This window comes from Colletotrichum chrysophilum (genome assembly GCF_026319265.1).
Source record: "Colletotrichum chrysophilum strain AFK26 chromosome Unknown scaffold_3, whole genome shotgun sequence".
NCBI lineage: Eukaryota > Fungi > Ascomycota > Sordariomycetes > Glomerellales > Glomerellaceae > Colletotrichum > Colletotrichum chrysophilum.
In genome coordinates this window covers 396,332-415,186 of record NW_026517290.1, presented here as the reverse complement: position 1 = coordinate 415,186, position 18,855 = coordinate 396,332, and the positions used below count along the sequence as shown (strand labels likewise).

At 57.4% G+C, this 18,855-nt stretch overlaps 6 protein-coding genes across 6 annotated transcripts; 2 read left to right on the top strand and 4 right to left on the bottom strand.

Moving 5' to 3' along the window:
- Positions 1–279: 279 nt before the first annotated feature.
- On the bottom strand, positions 280–2,083 carry COL26b_000778 (uncharacterized protein; the record flags this gene model as incomplete). The annotated part of the gene is made up of 3 exons (XM_053173743.1): positions 280–478; positions 530–1,563; positions 1,616–2,083. The coding sequence occupies 3 exons, from the start codon at positions 2,081–2,083 to the stop codon at positions 280–282; spliced, it is 1,701 nt and encodes a 566-aa protein (XP_053042300.1).
- A 3,105-nt stretch (positions 2,084–5,188) lies between these two features.
- Positions 5,189–6,596, top strand: COL26b_000777 (uncharacterized protein; the record flags this gene model as incomplete). The annotated part of the gene is made up of 3 exons (XM_053173742.1): positions 5,189–5,386; positions 5,442–6,162; positions 6,214–6,596. The coding sequence occupies 3 exons, from the start codon at positions 5,189–5,191 to the stop codon at positions 6,594–6,596; spliced, it is 1,302 nt and encodes a 433-aa protein (XP_053042299.1).
- A 154-nt stretch (positions 6,597–6,750) lies between these two features.
- COL26b_000776 (uncharacterized protein) lies at positions 6,751–7,426 on the bottom strand (the record flags this gene model as incomplete). Its single annotated transcript, XM_053173741.1, has 2 exons — positions 6,751–7,334; positions 7,399–7,426. 2 exons carry the CDS (start codon positions 7,424–7,426, stop codon positions 6,751–6,753), a joined length of 612 nt encoding a protein of 203 aa, XP_053042298.1.
- Positions 7,427–8,058: 632 nt separating this feature from the next.
- COL26b_000775 (uncharacterized protein) lies at positions 8,059–10,811 on the top strand (the record flags this gene model as incomplete). The annotated part of the gene is made up of 3 exons (XM_053173740.1): positions 8,059–8,136; positions 8,236–9,282; positions 9,327–10,811. 3 exons carry the CDS (start codon positions 8,059–8,061, stop codon positions 10,809–10,811), a joined length of 2,610 nt encoding a protein of 869 aa, XP_053042297.1.
- Positions 10,812–11,082: 271 nt separating this feature from the next.
- COL26b_000774 (uncharacterized protein) lies at positions 11,083–11,486 on the bottom strand (the record flags this gene model as incomplete). The annotated part of the gene is made up of 2 exons (XM_053173739.1): positions 11,083–11,211; positions 11,295–11,486. 2 exons carry the CDS (start codon positions 11,484–11,486, stop codon positions 11,083–11,085), a joined length of 321 nt encoding a protein of 106 aa, XP_053042296.1.
- Positions 11,487–14,221: 2,735 nt separating this feature from the next.
- COL26b_000773 (uncharacterized protein) lies at positions 14,222–16,400 on the bottom strand (the record flags this gene model as incomplete). Its single annotated transcript, XM_053173738.1, has 7 exons — positions 14,222–14,418; positions 14,472–14,589; positions 14,642–14,890; positions 14,956–15,111; positions 15,171–15,176; positions 15,540–15,986; positions 16,383–16,400. 7 exons carry the CDS (start codon positions 16,398–16,400, stop codon positions 14,222–14,224), a joined length of 1,191 nt encoding a protein of 396 aa, XP_053042295.1.
- Between the last annotated feature and the right edge of the window lie 2,455 nt (positions 16,401–18,855).

Below are 18,855 nucleotides of genomic sequence, written 5' to 3'. Positions count from 1 at the left end.
TTCTCGGTCGCTCAATGGGAGTTTTCCAGTCGGAAACAGGCCAGGGCCTATGAGCCGCTCGGCCGGATCTCCTGCTCCGCATCTAGAATTCCGGTGTTTGATGAATAACCATTCGCCTTGCCCCGGGTCGGAAGCTTACGTCCGCCCTTGTTTTTGGTCCGTGTTAAAACGCCTGTCGTCCCCAGAAAAACCGACCTAATCCTGATATGCTTCCAAACCTGACCGCCTGACCTGTTGCCGTGGGCACGTGTGCAAATGTACATGGAGACGTCTGGTCCTTCAGGCCTTTGTCTTGTTCTGGGCCGCGAAGCAGGCCGCCACGTCCTTGCCCATCCACTTGTTGACAACAGCCTGGAAGTCCGTCTCGGACACGACGGGGCCCTGACCTGAGCACTTGGCCTTCTTCTGGAGCTCGGAGCAGAGTCCGTCGAGGTCGAACTCGCCGCTCGCCACGTCTGGGCAGTTTTGCAGCTTCTCCCTGGGGTGGGTGTAAGTCACTGTGCTACTTGCTTGTCGGGGGACAACATACCAGATCTTATTGCAGTTGTAGTTCTCGGCCTTGACGGCGTCCTTGACCACGTCATCGTCGGCATTCTTGGCGGCATCGATTTGGTCAATGAGGTTCTTCTTGGGCACGGCGGGGCTGGGCGCCATGTTGTACGGCGTGATAAAGTCGGCGTCAAGGGCGTCGTTGAAGAAGCTGTCGTCAAAGGTGCCGCCTCCGAGAATGTTTTCTTGCGGTTCGCGGTAGTCGCCAAAGAGCTGAGGATCAAACTGTCCGCCGTTTTGCTGAGCAAGCCAGTCGATGCTGTTGGTGTCGATGCCCGCAAACAAAGACTGCTGGCCGGTGTGCTCTTCGCCGATGGTGGTCATCGTATCAACGGGCTTGAAGCCCATGGGGGACTGTGTGAACGGCTCAGGGGAAGTGCCGCAGGACGAACTGGGACCGGCATTCGACTGGGATGACGCTGATGGCGAGCTGGTCGATGTGCCGTTGTGCATGCCATAGGAGCCGGAGTCGACGCTGGCGCGCGACGTGGCGGTGCCGTTGGTGCCGTTCATGGACGGGCTGCTGAAGAGCGAAGTAAAGTTGGCCAGGTCGTCCTTGGTGCTGCTGAAGTCCAGTCCGTGGATGATATGCGGGCTGTTGTTGTCTTTGGTGTTTAGGGGGCTGACGGGGTTGCTGCTGCCGTTGGTGTGAGGCGATGCCGACGCTCCTGTTCGTTGGACGGGCTTGGGCATGGCAGCACCAGGAAGGACGCCAAACTTGGGGAACTCGAATTGGAAGTTGACGTCGCTGAGGTTCCCGATTGCGGACGCACCAAAGCCCATTGGAGACTTGCCGTGTGAGACGGAGCGAGTGCTCATGGCTGCGAGCTTGGTCTTGTACTCGTTGAGCTCGGCCGTCATCTTTTCAATCTGAGACTTGAGGATGCTATTCTCGCTGTTCGCATCCTTTGACGCCTTCTCCAACTCCTCCACCTTGGTCTCGAGGTCCTTCAGATGCTTCTCCTTGCGCTCACGGAATGCGCGCTGGGCGGCACGGTTCTGGGCCTTACGTTTCTTTACGAGTGTTAGAGAGATTGTCTACGGTCTAGGAGGTGGCAGAACATACTGAGCTCGGCTCGGAGGTAAGGGGCTTGCGTCCGGGCTTCTTGGGCACCTTCTCGGTGCTCTCACGTCTCTTGGCGCCGTTTCCTGGCGAGGACTCGTCGTCCTCGTCGTCGGGGTGGGCTCTCTTGTCAGAGGAGTCGTTGTCGGTAGAATCTGACTTGATGGACTTGGCGGTGCCCGGGATATCTCCAATCATCTTGCCCTGGTCATTGAGGGAGTCAAAGTCGAAACTGGAGTCGCCAAAGTCGTAGTCATAGTTGTCGAGATAGGGGCTCTCCTGGAAGCCGTTGGCGGGAGCCTGGGCGGGTGACGTCTGGAAGGAGGAGGGCGACATGGAGGTGTCCTTGGTGCCCGGGGACTGGTTCGCCAGCTGCTGCTTGTTCGAGTTGAGGGCGGCGAAGAGCAGGCTCTGCTGCTGCGGGGTCAGGATGAAGTTGGTTGGGAAACCACCGTTCGTTGCGGAGGCCATTGCGAAGAGTACGTGAGGGGGCGAAGTGGTGAAGGTAAAGAGAAGTCAATTCGGTGCAGGAGGGCTACGAAGAAAGGTAAACTCGGGAGGCCGATTGCGGCTCGTGCCGGGGTCAAGATGGGATTCGGGTCCAGGCCGCCGGATCAACGGATGGTATCGCGGGGAGACTGGGTGTTGTTCAACAGTGTCGCGACGCCTGCGTGGTGCACTCGGCAATACAAGACGCCAAACTCGCCGTCGAGATGTGTAGGAGGCAAAGGCGTATGGAGATTGTTGGTCGCAGCAGCGGTGCTGTTGGTGGTGGTGCTTGCGGTGGTGCTGGGGAGTGACGCAAAAAAGCTGGGGTCCAGTGCAGAGTTGGTGCGTGTTCCGCCTTAAAGTTGCTGCCTGAGTCACACGGCGGTCGCCAGGCCACCAGATTTCTCAACAACAAGAATGGGATGCAGATGCAGAGATTCCACGGGATTCGGGGAAAGACGTGCTTGGGGAAAGGTGTGCGTGATGCGAGGACGAGCGGTTGGTGGTGTTGGTTTGGTCGCCGTGTCCAGTGAGAAAGTGAAGTGGAACTGAATAGAACGGCGGCACTCGGTGAGGGGGAAGATTCAGCGCCCTTTCAATTTGTCAGCCGTCATGTTCGACTCCAACGGGGCCCTACGCCAGTCCTCGATTGGCAAGGGGAGGAGGGGGGGAGGGAAGACTCAAGAGGATGGGCGTCGGGGCCCCGAGGCGTATTCTGACGCTTCCATTGGCAGAGGGCGCGCGCAAGCCCCGTTATCGCCGAACAGCAGCACACTGCACCGTCGTTTTCGCCAATTCCCTGGACCTGGCCCCTCTTTGCCCCAGTCTGCCCATGATGGGAATCCGGTCTCCCGGCCCCAACACTGTGAAGCCCAGGTGTCACCACTGACTGACCAGTGTGTGTGAACTGCCACCTGCCCACTCGAGGACAAAAGTCACCTCAACCCGCCAAGTCCAAGGCACCAGCTCGCGTCCCCTGTAAAACCCGCCCTTCATCCCTCTAAAAACGGCATGTTCATCTCTCTAAAAACGGCATGTTCATCGGTTTGGCCACGCATCCTCTTTGCTGCCTCCTGCTTTCCGTGCTGCTGTTTTGGGGATAGCCGTCTTCTAAGCACCGCCCGCAGCATCAAGCGGTGGTGGGTGAGTGGAGGCTCCATGTCACTCACTTACATGACAGCACTCCGCCGGACGAATATCATCAAGAGACTGCCCGCGTTTTACAACCGCTGCGTCTCGCGTCTTCCCTCTCGTCCATCGTTTCCGTCTCATCCACACGAATATCGGACCATCGCGACTTCGCAATCTCGCGTCCAAGGACTCCCCCGCACCGGCCTGACATCTCAATATGACGGCCACACTACACCAGCTTCGGCCCGCCATCACCAGTCTGTCGCATGACGTGGGTACGCTCTTCGTTGCGTAACAATGCGAGTGGCGGGTCGTCGGCCAAGACCCAAGGACGAGACTGCGGTCAGTGGTGCTCACCGTGCCGTCACTCGTCCGTCTGTTCACTGTACGGGCTGTGCAGCACTAGCCCAGCCTGCCAATTCTTCAAACGGCGCGTCCGGCCGGCTGGCTATGAGTCAGGGTCATGCCAGCCTTACTGCGTAAATCCGCTGACCCAATATTCAAAAGCCGTGCTATCTGGCTATCCACCAGAGGTATCTCTCGTGCAGTGTAACCACGCCGATACCTCTCCGAGATGGTACTACGTCGCGCCCCAGACACCGCCAAAACCGCCATTCTTCCCACGCCATGGGACAACAAGCAATCCATGCTCTGGCTCACGCTTCCCACTCCCAGAAGCGTAGGAGACTGGCGTGACTGGCCGAAACTCTAATCGTTTATGGCCGTGGGACCGTCTTGGCCCTGATCAACTGTTCTCCAGAAAAACGAGAAACGGGTGTTGGTTAAAAAAGGGGCCAGATCTGGTTGATCGGGTTCCTGCCACGGCCTTGAGTCGCAAGATCTGCTCTGGTTGTCAGGGAAAGTCGTTGGAAGCTTTGAGCATCCGGATGACAAATGGCACTTTTCGGTGTTTGCTGCCATCACAATTGCCAGGATCAAAGGGACAGGAAACAGACGCAGTTCGCGGCACGAACCCGCCCCGGCATGACTGCATTTGTACTCTGCGCCCTTCGTGCCTCTCGTGCCGTTGTAGCGCGATTCCTAGTGACTGTTGTTGGTCAGGGACCACAACATGATCGGCCTGCTTACTCTCTTGGTTGCATAAATCGCCACGCCCGAGAAGGCGTCTAGACCCGAACTGCCCCATCCGAAAAGCTTACACCATAAGCCTCGGAACATGGCGAGGGGTTTGGCCCCGTGCGGCGGCGCGAAGGAACGAACAGCCTTTGCTGGGTGCACCTTTGTAAAGGACAGGATCAGTTGAGTTGTCTCAGCCAAGTTGAAGGTGTAGAATGCAACGGTCTGAAGCCAATGACTGCTGTTACCGTCTTCGACTACTGTCGCGGCTTCTGAATTGCATCGTAGCGCACGTGAGCCACGGCACTGTTGCAATAACTCCGTTGCCACTCGGAAAGGCACCACACTCCCGCTGCCGCCTCGGGTCTGGGGTAAGGTGTCGCGCAGGGTAAGCCGTAAGCTGCCGCCGTTGTGAAGGCGCTGGTGTCAGAGAAATCGTCGTGTAAGTGAACCAAGTCCGGCAAAGTTCTGTTGCAGGTCCCTTCGTGCAGACAGAACCACCCTCTCGGCGCGGGCGTCCATATCTCATTCCAACGGTGACGTAGCTTCGAACATTTCAATCTCACTGAGCACTTCCCAAGCTGCTTTCGAGTCGACCAGTGGTGGAATGCTCAGCTGCTTATCGTGCAATAGACGCAAGCGCACGTGCGGGACGTACCACGACTCCCCGCACTGACCATCATGCAGCCGGCCATGGACCCCGCCCATCAGGGGGAAGGAACAGCACCAGCCTCACGTCAGTGACCATTCGTCCGCCGACATCGAGCAGAACCTCCACGATCCGACATTGCCCGCACCAGCTACCTAGCCTCGCAACGGACCATCGAACACCCGATTCAACACCCGCGTCGACTCCAGCTTGGACTTTGCAGCCTTGCCATGGATCTGGCCTACGATCACATCCAGGAGAGCGCCCTCCCGAAGGACGCCGATAAGAAGAAGGGCGACTCCACGGACACCAAAAATGACCAGCCGCAGGCGTCGCTGAACGAGGACCTCCAGGAGGCCTACAAGGCTCTCTCGACGAGTGCTTGGGGCATGAGGATCGGCGGCTTCTTGGGGAACGCTGTCAAGCAGGTAAGAAGACGGCCGAGGCGTGCACACCAGAGGCAACGGCTAAACCCAGCGGCAGGGGCAATCCGTCTACAAGGAGGCGTCCAAAGAGGTCGCAGAGCTGGGGGAAGATGCCGCCAAGGGCTTCACCTCCATCGTCAACCGTACCCGGTCGCTCACCGTCAACACGGTGCAGGGCGAGCCTTCCGGGGATAAGGGCAAGGAAGCCGATAACCAGACCACGCCGACGATGACACGCGACCAGGCCGCCGCCGCCGCCGACGATGCCATGAGCAACTCGGAAACTTACATGACAAAGTTCCGCGCCGAGGCGGCGAGGAGGCTCAAGGAGCTCCAAAAGGCGGAAGACGCTGCCGACGAGGCCCTCCTGCGCTTCGGCACCAACATCAGCAACTTTTTGAAAGAGGCGGTCAGCATCGCGCCGCCCTCCGACGCGACCAACCAGAGCGGCGCCGTCCTGTTCGAGAGCAAGGACGCCCAGGGAAAGAGAGTCATTCACACATCGAGGCAGGATGCACAGCTTCACGTCATTCACACGAGCACCGAGAGTTTCACAACGGATCCCGCAACGGAGGAGTTTTCGACCTGGGGCAAGACTTTTGATGTGGAGTCCAAGACTGGGGACATTAGTGACGATCTGAAGAAATACCCTGAGCTGCGGACAACAATGGAGAAGCTGGTGCCCGATCAGGTCCCGTACGCCGAGTTCTGGAAGAGATACTACTTCCTCAGACACGGCATGGAGGCCGCCGAGGCCCGCCGCCGAGACCTCCTCAAGGGTGAGCCCGACTGACTAGGTATGAATGCCGTGATGCTGACGACTGTCACAGCCGCGTCCGCCGAAGACGAAGTTGGCTGGGACGAGTCCGACTCCGAAGAGTCCGATTCCGACGAGTCCGACGCCGCTCCCGCTCCCGCTCCCGCTGCCGCACCCAAGGCCGAGCAGAAGAAGCCCGTCCGGCCGCCGTCGACCGAGTCCTCCACCACCATCCAGCCGCCCCCTGCCCCCACCTCCCAATCCACCCTCAAACCCACCGAAGCCCGCAAGTCCAATGACGAAAAGTCCCAGGCCGATAGCGAGGCCAGCTACGACGTCGTCGGCGCCGCCTCGGGCGTCCCCAGCCGCGCCCCCAACAGCCCCAAGGAGGCGCGCAAGGCCGAAGAAAGCAGCGATGACAGCGACGACAGCGACAGTGACGCCGACTGGGAGTAGTAGACGTAAGAATTGCTTTTGCTGGCTGGCGTTCCCGGGTTTGAACTCTTTTCTGGCTCGTATGGCAGCTCTTAATTTGCGGACTCTTGTACATCACAGCCGCGGCCTTTAGTGCACCATCTCCATGAGACCAAGTCGGATTTCCTTCGCTTGTTTATCGCTTCTTCTTCGTGACCATTGTGAATCCGTCCTCATCAACCTCGGGCTGCGGCTTCTCCTTGGGGGCAGCGACAAGCTGTGGCGCCTCGTCCATGTCGACGTCTCCATCCTCGTCATCCTCACTGTCGTCCTCCCAGTCGGTCTCCTGGTCGCCGCCCTCAATCTTCTTGTAGAGCCCGTCAACCTTGGCGCCCTTGCGGCTCTCCCAGTTCTTGCGCAGCTCGTCGACGGCCTCGAACTTGCCCTTGGCGCAGTCGGCACGGATCTTGATGATGCGCTCGGCGACGTCGAAGCCCGTCTCGTCGTCGACGTTGACCTCGAACTCGTCAACCATGACCTGGAGGAGGAAGGTCTCGATGTACTCGGTGTCGGGTTCCTCGATGGCGTTGCTTGCGGGGACGGCCTGTCCGTTGGCGATCTTGGTGTAGGTCGGGAACAGCTCGGCCACAGCGCCGGCGAACCAGTCTCTCTTGTCGGCCGAGTCCGGGCCGCCCCAGTGGTTCTGGACGGCGAGGGAGAGGGCCGGCCACATGTGCAGAGACAGCGCCACAGCCTGCTCAAAGGTGGACTGGCAGGCCTCTGTAACAATGTGTCAGCATTTGATGATCAAAAAACATGAGGGAATCGACGTGTTTCGACTGACCGGCCGTGGGAGGGTTGGAAGATGCCATGGTTGCCGTGTTGACTGGTTGTGGTGTTCGCGGGGTACTTGGAGGGGCAGACCATTTCGGTGACAATTCTCAAAAATCACAATTTTTTGGGCAGATAGTGCGTGCGACTCCCGACACTGTGACGAAGGCTGTGTGTGGGGCGCCGCCGGGTCCGCATTCAGGTCTGGGCAGGGTCCTGTGCTGAGCTGCGAGATTGGGCTGCCGAATACGTGATGAGTCCCGCTGCCAGCAGCATGCTTGTCTGGCGAGAAGCTGAGGATAACATGATCAAATTTCACTGTGAGCGTTCGAAAATTATTGATGAATGTTCGCTAAGCTCCCACGGTCACTTTCGTCTCACTGCCTGAGTCGCCAACCCAGCCCGTTCGTGCCCAACTACTGTTAGACTAATTGACCAGGACCGCGGACATTAACCATCCACTTGGTCTCCGCGTGATGTCATCGGTCCCCTATTCCGGCAGTGAGCTTTGAGGGCGGTTTCAGGGCCAGCTTTCTTCTGTGCTCCTCCACGACGTGATGGTCTGTCCCCCGGGCCTGCCAATCACCCCGGAAGCTTCAAAAAGCTCCATGCCCGCCGTTGCCGACGGCACAGCAGCTGTCCTCGTCGCGAGCCTCATCAAGACGTAGTCACCATGAACCCCCTGAAGCTCAACACCACGTCGGTGTCGTTGGCGGTGACGCCGACCGTCGTCTCCACCCTCTTTTCACATGTGAGAGCATTCCTACCCCCCGATCCATCTTCCCCAGATTCCGCATCAATGCAACCTGGAATCTACGGGCCGCCGTAAGCTGATCGTCCGTCCCGCTAGTATCTCAACCGCAACCCGTTGAAACAGAAGCCCACCGCCCACCTGTCCTACGACGAAGGCCTGCACCTCGTCCGATCCTTTCTGGAGTTCGCGTCGCAGCACACCGTCGAAGAGTTGCAAGCGTTCACGGCCCAATGGGTGCCGCATCCGCAATGGGTCAAAGTAGAGGATGCCCAGGTGCCGGAGGACCACATCGAGAGGTCCGCGGAACTGATTGAGGCTCAATTGGGACCCGGAGGCGTTCACCCTGTTGGTGGCCGCAAGTGGTGGAGATGGAGGCAGCCCAACAGCCCTCTCAAGGCCGAGTGGATCGAAATGCGGTCCGACTACCACGAGCGGAAGAAGAACGATGGCAAGACGACGCGCGCGATGCTGTACGTTCATGGCGGTGCCTATTTCTTTGGTAGTGTCGACGAGCACCGCTACCAGATGCAGCGTCATGCTCGCAAGCTCAAGGCGAGAGTGTTTGCACCGGAATACCGCCTGGCGCCGCAATTCCCGTTCCCCTGCGGGCTGCAGGACTGTCTCGCCGCTTACCTCTACCTGCTCACGGTCCAAGACCCCAGCACGATTGTTCTGGCCGGCGACTCGGCAGGCGGCGGCATGGTTCTGTCAATGATGGTGATCTTGAGAGACCAGGGAATCCCGCTCCCGGCCGGCGCGATCCTCATCAGCCCGTGGGTTGACCTCTCCCACTCGTTTCCCAGTGTCTCTGGCGACAACCCCTTCGACTACATTCCGCCGTCCGGCTTCCACCACAAGCCATCGAGAGCGTGGCCGCCCCCGAACGAGGACGACATGGCGATGATGAGGGAGCAGGCGATCAAGGCGAGGGCTGGCAAGGAGAAGAACGCCACAAAGCTCAACACGCTGGAAAAGAAGCAGGCCGCTCCGATTTCCTTGGACCCCGTTGCGGAGGGAACTGCGGTCAACGGTGCTTCGCAGACCAACGAGGACCCAACAGAGGACGCAGACCCCCGCAGGACCGCCCTGCAGCTCTCTGTAACCATTGACGGCAAGTTGACCACGGTCAAGGATCAAATTCAGGTTGGTGGTTTCGGGTTCATGAGGAACACTACTGACTGTTCTAGATGTACACGACGAATGCTCTTCTGTCTCACCCAATGGTCAGCCCCATTATGCAACCCACGCTCGGCGGTCTTCCTCCGTTGTTGATCATGGTAGGAGGAGGTGAGGTGCTCCGCGATGAGCAGATCTATCTCGCCCATAAGTGCGCGAACCCCTCCAAGTACACGCCCCCCAACCTCGACGAGGCAGCTATGCGACAAATTGAGCAATACAAGCCCACCGACGTACAGCTCCAGGTGTGGGACGACCTTTGCCACGTTGCCCCAACACTCAGCTTCACTCGCCCGGCTAAGTACATGTATCGGGCCGTGGCGCAGTTTGGCGCCTGGGCTCTGGCGAGAGCCCAGAAGACAGAGATTGAGATTCTGGACGACGATGACATTAGCGTGATTTCAAGCTCAGCGTCCGAGTCTGATAAGCCGCAAGAAGGAGAAAGCTCCGAGTCCGTCCCGCAGCAAGTCGGCAAGGCGGGTATGCCGCTGCCGCCATTCAAGAAGCACATGATTCGGCAAAGAATCACCCGGCATGGCGTGGTCCACGACCTCGTTCCCGAGTCAGAGCTGCCTGGCTGCACCATCAAGCAGGAAGAGGTTGGCGTCGTCAGGCCCACGCCAGTCAAGAGATGGCTCCAGACGAAGGCTGTGTTTGATAAGAAGTTCTCCGGCGCCAAGGCCAAGGTGCACAAGAACATCATCAAGGATATGGCGGCCGGGTTCGTGGACTTTGGCGACGGTGAGAAGCCGCCACCAACCGCTCTGGCTGGGCGACGCCGAGCCACGGATGAGCTGCTGGACCGCAAGAGAACCAAGAGCTTGGGTCTGGCTCTGTGGTCGCTTTGGGGATCCAAGCACGACGAGATGACGATGGAGAGAGAGAAGAAGGCGGACTCGGGGGCGAAGACGTCCATGACGAGGGAAGAAGGCGGCGAGGGGGCCAGGTCGTTCCAGGACGTGGAGCAGCAAGACCCGGCACCTATCCAGCGAAGCGGTAGTAAGCGGCGCGTCGTTGTCGATGAGCATCAGACGTCACAGAACACCAGCTCTCAGGTCCTGGATTCTCAGGCTACCGACGTGGAAGAGACGCCCGTCGCTGCTCTCATCGAGAAGAGAAAGGAGCAGGAGAAGGTCAATGACCACCTCAGTCCGGAATTTGTGCCTGGAACCGGGGTGGCTGGCAAGCGACCGTTCCTCGACGGCATCGCCCTGCCATTCAGCCTCGGCAAGAAGGACGCAGAGACGGCCAGCATGATGACACTGATGTCCGGCGCCGACAGCCGCCCCATCAGCCCCATGCCGCCCATGGACCAAGATCACGTCAGTTCAGAAGTCCAGGACAGCCAGGCCACCGAGGTCTCTCCTGAACCAACCCCGGCGGGCGAGAGCGAGCGGCCCCCCATGGACAAGTTCGTAACGGCGGCGGAGGACCTTCCCCTCAGCAAGGGCAAAGGCAAAGAGACTGCAAACGGCGGAGTCGAGCAGACGGCGTGATCCACGCGGACCAGACCAGCAATACCCTAATGTGTATAAATAAGTTTTGGATGAATCTTGCATACCTCACGTGCAGCATGTTCCCAGCGTTTGGATAAGCGAAGCTGGGCGTGCAATCGTTTTACATATTGTTACAATGCTTCAAGGGTATATACATCTTTTGGGCAACTCAGCCGTCTTTCGCTGTCCGCTGGCACAGCTTCGTCTGGCGGCATTGGTCCCATTTCTCCCCGTCGCTCGACTCGTGCCATCATTTGGCGGTCCATGCAAATTAGTCGAAGCCGTTCTTCTCCTTCCACGTGCTGAGGAACAGTGCTGGGTCACGGGGTCCGGCGGGGTTGTTGGTCTTCTTGTACGTTCGTCCTGCGGGCTTCACTAGCTCGGAAACAAAAGGCGTGAGCTGCGCGGCATTCGAAGACGTTAGCAACTGCCGAGCTTGACACCCCGTGTGTGTGTGATGGTAGAAATCCTGGGGAAACTAACCTTGAATTTTTTAAGGCCCTCGGGGACGACGTACGTCCGCACTTTTTTGTAGTCGATCTTGTATCCTCCGTACTTGGTGTGCTCACCCATGGCGCCGGTGCGGTTTCCCTTGTAGAAGCCCTTGTTGACGTCCTTGGTCGTCAGGCGCAGGTGCCTGAACTTGAGCACCTGGAGGATCGGGGAGGGTCTCATGGTGGGCGGGCGCGGCTCGGACTGGGGGTGGTGGTTGGCTGGTGAGAGGATTTCTCTCTTGTTTTTTTCCGGGGGCTGTTGAAGAGGCAGCTCGGCTCAATTGACTGCGCTCCGTCTTTCGTTCGCTGGGATTCGTGCCGGTCGCGTCGGTCGGCGTCGTCGTCGTCGATTGAAGCTGTGGCGGGATGGTGTTTCCCAATTTTTGGCGTTGCGCCGGATAAGAGTTGGTCCTTTCTCCGATTTTTTCTGGCCGGAGGGAGGGTGCACAGACCCGAGAAAGACGGACCTTCCTTCCGGGGTTTGTGGGTCATATCGGCTCCGATACGGCCGGTATTGCCGTTTTAGGCTAATTCAACGGAAGCTACGATCGACTGTCAAAGAAGTGCAGAAATCGCCACGTAATGCCAGGGCATGGTTATTCCTACATTCGGTCTCTCTTTCTCTCAATAATGTTTCATTTTCTGGACCGGCGGTGCGTTCGTTTTTGCACTAGAGACTTCGCCATGGGTAGCTCATCAAAGCCCGCCAAGAGACCCAAGGCAACAGTGAGGCTTGATCACTCAAGTGAGATCCGAAGTGCATCGATATTATGTGTTGAGTGGTGTGTAACTTGTGTTAGGCGGTGACGGAGGGTGGGCAGTTGTCCTCAGTCAACCACGAGCTATCGAGAATGAGATCCTTACTCAAACGCTCCAGTGCTTCCGTGAGTGGCTATTCAAATCGAGTGAAGAAGAATTGGAGCACATTTACTTGAAATAAGGCCGCTTCAGGTCTCTCACTATTCGATTCAGCCACCCGCACGTTGGTCCTCAACCTTCAATGGAAACAACCCAGATTCATTCGTGAAGCTCAAGAGCAGTTTTCCAACTATGTTCTATCCTAGTTTTAGAGATTAAGAGTAGCCAGCAACGTTCAAGAGTCTCGGTGCTTGGTCTTGTCGTAAACACTGCGAAAGATAGTCATGTCGGCCTCATCGGCAACGTGTATAAGTATGACCCGTCAGGCAGCCACGCAGACTTTGGGTGAGTTTTGATATCGGGGCGGATACTTCTAGTTAGCCGGGCATAGAACCATTAATTTGATCTAATTCTCTACACTTTACTACTTCTTTCTATAATATCTCTACTATCGCTCACATTGTCGTTTTTGTCGTCCCCGTCGTCATCCCCGTCGTCCTCGTCGTCATTATCGTCGTCGTTGTCTCCATTGTCGCCTATGCCCCCACTACGCGCCCGGATAGCAAAACTCCCTTGAGTTGGCTGTACAATTCCTTTTCAGTTGCTTGAAATAGACATCGTCGGCTATAACGGCACAGCAATGGTGTTTTCGACAATCATAACGTAAAAGGCAACACTGCCGAAACATAAGCGAAAGATCATGCGAGCTGAGGCTGTGAGGATATGCGGCCAGCATGGCCGGCCGCGTCAGACCGAGACCCATCGTCGATGATCACAGCTTGATACTCGGGCTGATGTGAACCCCTGGACAAGAAGGAAAGAAAAAAAGTCCGACGGATTCCTCGGCCCCCGCAGTCGTCTCATCCAGTTGATCCAGGACAAGAACCAACGGCGAACAATGTCAGTCGACGTCTAGATGAGATATCAGGTGAGACGAGACTGGTAAGAGCCAGACCGTTGCATCTGCAAAGGCCATTTCCATGCCATTTCATCTGTTTTCTTTTTCTGATCGTTATACGCGGCAATGCTTCTCGAAAACATGATGGCAGCCTCACTTCTCAACGTCTCTCGCTCGGTTGGACCTTGCAGCGCACTCCGGCGCCCCGTTATGCTTACTCGACGACAGTCGAGAGCTGAGACAGCCCGACCCACGGCGAGTGACCGCAGCCGGGTGTGGGAAGTGGGAGAACCCCTGGATCGACGTCGAAGCCATCAACCGCACGTTCCTTTCGTCCCACCATACACCATGGGGGCCCTGCTCCTCAGCCATCATCCGTGCTCTCATGTTGCCCCCCTCGCTTTTGCGTCTTCCCATCGTCGCCCCGCCAAGCCAAGCCCGGGGTCGACGAGCAAAGGAGCGTAGCCAAGCCTTTCGACGGCCGGGGAAAGGGAAAAAGGACTACAACACGACAAAACTGCTTGGCTGTGCCGTCTCATACTGCCTTCCACCGCCAAGTCTGTCGCTTGAGCTTGGCTGGGGATTTTAGCTCGCGCAGTGTAGCATCTCTCACGACGCAGACGTTGGGAGACCAGATGCAAGCCAGCTTACACCGCCCTGTGTCGTATCTGTCGATGCCAGCCCGCCATCGTCGCCAATGCATGCATGCGCACCTCAGAAGGGTCTGGTACACACAAACGACGATACCCTTGTGGGTCCTTTTCTGCAAAGCTCAAAATCATTACGTTTCTCTTGATGTTTTCCTCTATGGATGCCTTTTCTACTGGATGCACCATCTGCCGTCCGTACCCCCATGTTTGTTTCACGTCCTTCCGATGCCGCTCTGCGCAGAGCAGACCTCATCGCCCATTGTGGCTCCATGATTGTCGCAGGCGGGACTGTCTGTTCCGCTTGTTCCCGTCTGTTCCCGCTGTTGGTGTGCAGCAGGCGGCCGGGGTCGAGACGGGTCGAGTCCACAACCTTGCCAGAGCAACATCGTGGAGAGAGAGAGATAAAACAGATTAAACCAGATTATTGCGGCCCAAACGCCCAGCCTCTTCGCTTTTATTACTCGTAGTTTCCTTCCTCCGGGCCTTTTCCCTTCCCTCCAGTCTCTCTTCTCAGGACGAGTTTCGCCCGCTCGAGATCTCCGTCTCGACTACCTTGCTAGTGTCCTTCTTCGTCCGCAGCAGGATCTCTTTCAGCGTCCTCTTGGGCTTCTTCTCGACCTTTTCGTACAATGCTTTATGCTCGGTCTGGATGTTGTGCTGGTCCTCGTAGTCAACGTGGACGAAGGCTCTCTCGACATCGCCGAGTCCTGTATTGTTTGTCAGCTCTGTAGCCACAGTCCAACGACAGCGGCAGACTCACCCTCGACCTTCCTCTGCAGCTCTTGCGCCACGTCGTGAGAAATCTTCAACGGGGTCGCCTCGTCCATGACGATGTCGATCTCCACGTAATATTTCTGACCGGCATGGTACGCCCGGCACTGCTTCATTGTCAGAGACGGCATCATCGTTACTTGGCAACCGCCAACTTACGGTGTCGACTTTGAGAATCCGAGTGTCGTGGGTCATTGACATGTAAGTCAGCTTGGCGAGGAAGTCTCTTGGCGCGGACTTTCCGACCAGGAGCCAGACCTGCTCAAAGGCGTTTGCGACCCAGGAGAACAGAATGAGCAGGGCAATGCACATGGCACCGATCGGGTCGAGATACCACACGAAGCGATCGCCCACCACGGACATTATCAGACCAAAGCTATTGACGACGATGTCGTTGCGATGGTCGATCTACACACGCTATTATTAGCCCAACTGTCATCTGAACGGACTGGACTCATGGGACGACCACGTACGAAGAAGACATGCACCGAGGGGTACTTTCGGTAGGCGAAGCAATACAACATCAAGGAGCCCTTGGCGAAGATGGCAACGCCAACGATGACGATGGGGATGATGTGCAGCTCCTCAGAGGCCCGTTTGCCCTCGCCAAGAGCACGGCCTGACTCGACCTATCCCCAGATCAGCATCTCCAAACCCGACCAAGCCAAACCGTCACTTGGCAACTTACCAGCAGCTGTATGGCGACCGTGGTCATGAGAGCGCAAAAGAGAATGATGCCAATCGTCTCAATCCTGGTTCGTCCCTAGTTTTTCACCCCTTCTGTCAACCCCGGATATCCTATTGCCAAGGTGTCGCACGTGTTGTAACTCACCACCGGGTACTTGTAAACGCTTGGCCTGGCTGCCAATCTCGAAGTGATGAGCATTACAAAGGATGAGACGAGGTCCATCTGGGCATCTCTTGGTCAACCTCTACACCAACACCTCATCGAGGGGAAAAGGGTCTACTAACGAAAGCATCGGCTGCAGTGGCAAACAGCTGGATTTCACGAGTCAACATAGAGTCCGTGAGCACAGGGTCTTGGGTGCCTGTTTACCGATAGAGACCCGGTTGAGACGGCGGCATAGAGCTGAATGACAAAAAGGCAGAAGTTGACGGTGAAGGATGCGTTGACGGCGAACTTGATCTTGGGGCCCATCCGCGCATCCTCGTCGACCTGCTGCCTCTCTTCATCTTCGGCGCCCAGGAACTGGTCGATGAGCTCGTTCTGGCGGGTGTAGAACTTTGAGAGCTTCCTCTTGTTACCCTTGGGATGCTCAATCTTCATCTGTTTCTTGGAGACATTGTCACGGCGGTGTCGGCCAAAGTCGTAGGGGTCGGGCCGGTAGAAGGTGTCGACTGTAGAGGCGTCGGCCCCGTCAGTGTTGGATGACACGCGAGCGTCCTGCTTGTCAACGGCTGTGCCATTCGTAGTTGAAGTGAAGAGCCCTTCTGTGACAGCTTTGTCGTCCGTGCCAGAGGCTGGGACGGGTGTGATGATGTCCTGGTTGTCTTTAAGGTGTTGGCCTGGTTCACTGTTGGCTTCACCTTTCGGATCACTTTTCAGATCACCGACAGAGTTGCCTCGAGATGAAGTGACTGAAGCAAATGGTCAGCGGCCGAGTGGTCGATGGTGTAGTGGGATGAAGCAGTGGCCAGCGGTGGTCAGTGGGCAGGGCAATCCGATGCGAGTAGCAGCAGCAGGCGTCGCACATCTCAGCGAGGATGTGATGAACCAACCACAGCGCCCAGGGATTGGGTAGGAGAGAAGGGAGGCGAAGGCGAGGCCAAGTCAAGCAGTGCGAGGCAACAGACAAGGCAAGGCAAGGCCAAGGGGAGTGAGTGGAAAGGGGGGTGAAGGGGGTGGGCAGGAAAGAAAGGTAAGGCGAAACCCACGTACTGGACGATGGTTGGACATTGTCCCGGGACTCGCGTGGAGTTTGCATTTTCGGGAAGCTATTGAGCTGGGTTCTGTTCTTGGTACTATGCAGTAGAAGGGAAGATGAGGAATAACGGGTAGGCCGCGATTTGCGAGTGGGAGTAATATATTAGACAGATCCGGCCGCCGTGCTATGCCATGTTATGCTATTTGAAAGGTATGTGGTTTTCATGTAATGCCATGCTTGCTTCTGATGAGCCGCCTCCGCATTCCGCATCCGCCGGGGGAGGTAACCCGCCGCCCGCTGCAAGAGATGGACGGCCCCTTCTTACGTGGACGATTAACAGTAAGCTCTTCAATGCAATGTGCGGGCGGGCTAGAACGTGTCGAGAAAGAGGGGGAAACAACAGCCCCTGGCAGGATGACGGCAAGATTTCTTGATTTGAGTGGTCTCTCAGCGCGGTCTGCCGGTTGTTTCTTTGCAAAAGTCGAGCATCCAGCCAGTTGAAGGGCGGTGATGGGGCACGAGGTTTGTCGGTCAGGGGGCATCTATTTCGGTGTTCCTGGTCTTGGACAGTCGAGCCGGGTCGAGTAAAGTGTAAGCGAGGGGCGATCGTAGGCGGCAGGCGGAGTCGAGTGAAGTAAAGGACCACATTTGGGCTAGCCTGGAGACAAAAGGCCGACGTGTCCCTGCAACAGCATGTCACGACGACGAAGGTGCTTGTTGTGATGGCGCATGGATGACAGAGAGAGAGTCGAGGACGATCAGGACTGCGATCCGAGCACAGCGGGCAGCGGGGGCCGTGATTGGGCGCCATTGGCTGCGAGGTGCCGGGCGGGGCTGTTTCACACCGAACGGCAGCCCCAGGTGCCGCGTGGGTACACCGATACAGGAAGCGATAGTCCCTCTGCCAAGAGTTTGGGGCTGTTACAGGCTCCCAAGGTGCCTTACTTCGTAGGTGGTGCGGGCAGGGTTCTGATGACAAAAGTTACGTAGTAGCCGTAGCGTAATCCAGAGCCTCCTGTTGGCCTGCCTGTCTGTGAGCTGCACACGAGACTCGGGTTGAGTTTGACGAGAGCAAAAGTCAAGGGCCTACTCTGCCTAAAGGAGCTGAGCGCTCGGGACGTCTTGCATGTTTGTTTCCTCGGAAAGCAAGAATGAACGACAACCGACGCAATGGCTCCACTTCTTTTCGTCTCCGCCTTCTCTTCTGCATCACGCTCTCGGATGCAATAGTTGCTTTTCCATCCTTTGCTATACACACCACAGACACCTTGCGCCATACACACACCTTTTCTCACAAAAACTGCAAGAACAAACGGACACACACACACACACACTCACGTCTCCAGCGTCCCAGACATCGACAGATACGTCGTCTCGTCGTCGCTGCGCCCAGCCTCGCTTGATCTCAGACGCCGAGAGAAGCTCCTCTTTTCCCTCTTTTCCTTGGCTCTCCAGGTTTGAGCTGCCCTTGCCCAGAAACCCGCTGTGCGCGACCATTGACGACGTTTGCCCTTCAGCATGTCATCCCATCCCATCTGTGAGCCCATTCAGAGTCAGTCGCCTGCCTCGAGAGCTTCAGCCATCAGCTATGATGCATCAGCCTCCGACTAAGCCCCGACCCCGATCGTCGCCTGTTAGGTAAACCGCCAAAACCTGCCCCTCACCCAGCCGCCGATTAGGCAACTCAGCACGTGAGACGAGACACAGGAGACGCAGAGAGACCCAGCAGAGACCCACGGCAGGGCTGATGTGAACTCGAAAAAGAAGCACGCCAGAAGGTCAGTGTCAAGGGTGCTGCGGCGGCTGCTGTCTTGTGCTGCTGGGCCACCTCGACGAACAGACACTTGCGGAAGCAGCAGCAGCAACAGCCACAGCAGCAGCAACAGCGGCAGATGCGAGTGCGGATGCACACACGATCTCGGGGGCTAAGGCAGCTAGCCATCTCGCAGAGAGGAGACTCCCGCCAAGCTTAATTTCTTCGACGAAGAAGAATGGCAGCCAAGCGTGTCAGCGGCCTCTTGGCTCGGCTCTTGGCTCCAACGGTTGTGCCTGTCCCGCCGAGCCATCCCCTTCCTCCGCCTCCTCCATCCTCCAGCCGCCCCCGCGCCGCCAACGCCAGGGACAGACGCCTCTCCAGAGTCAAATCGACTTAAGAATTCTCCGACTGGCGACCCTGGACGCAGACCCCGGGAACCTCCCGTTTCACACAACCCAAATTTTTCATATGCCGGCGAGCCCCATTTGACGCGCACCCCACGTCCCACACCCCTGCCTTCTGTGGCCTCTTGCGTCGTCTTCTGTCCTGGGCTGGCAACTTCCCGATGGAAGATCGACCTTCGTCTCGTTTTGGATGGATGTTCATCATTCACGCCAACTAAGACTACACCAAACCAGACAGCAACCTGCTATGCAGTATGGCCCAACGCCAAGCGCTGGCCGGCAACGGTGGCAGAAGAAGTCGAGACGAATTGCGGCCGATAGACACAA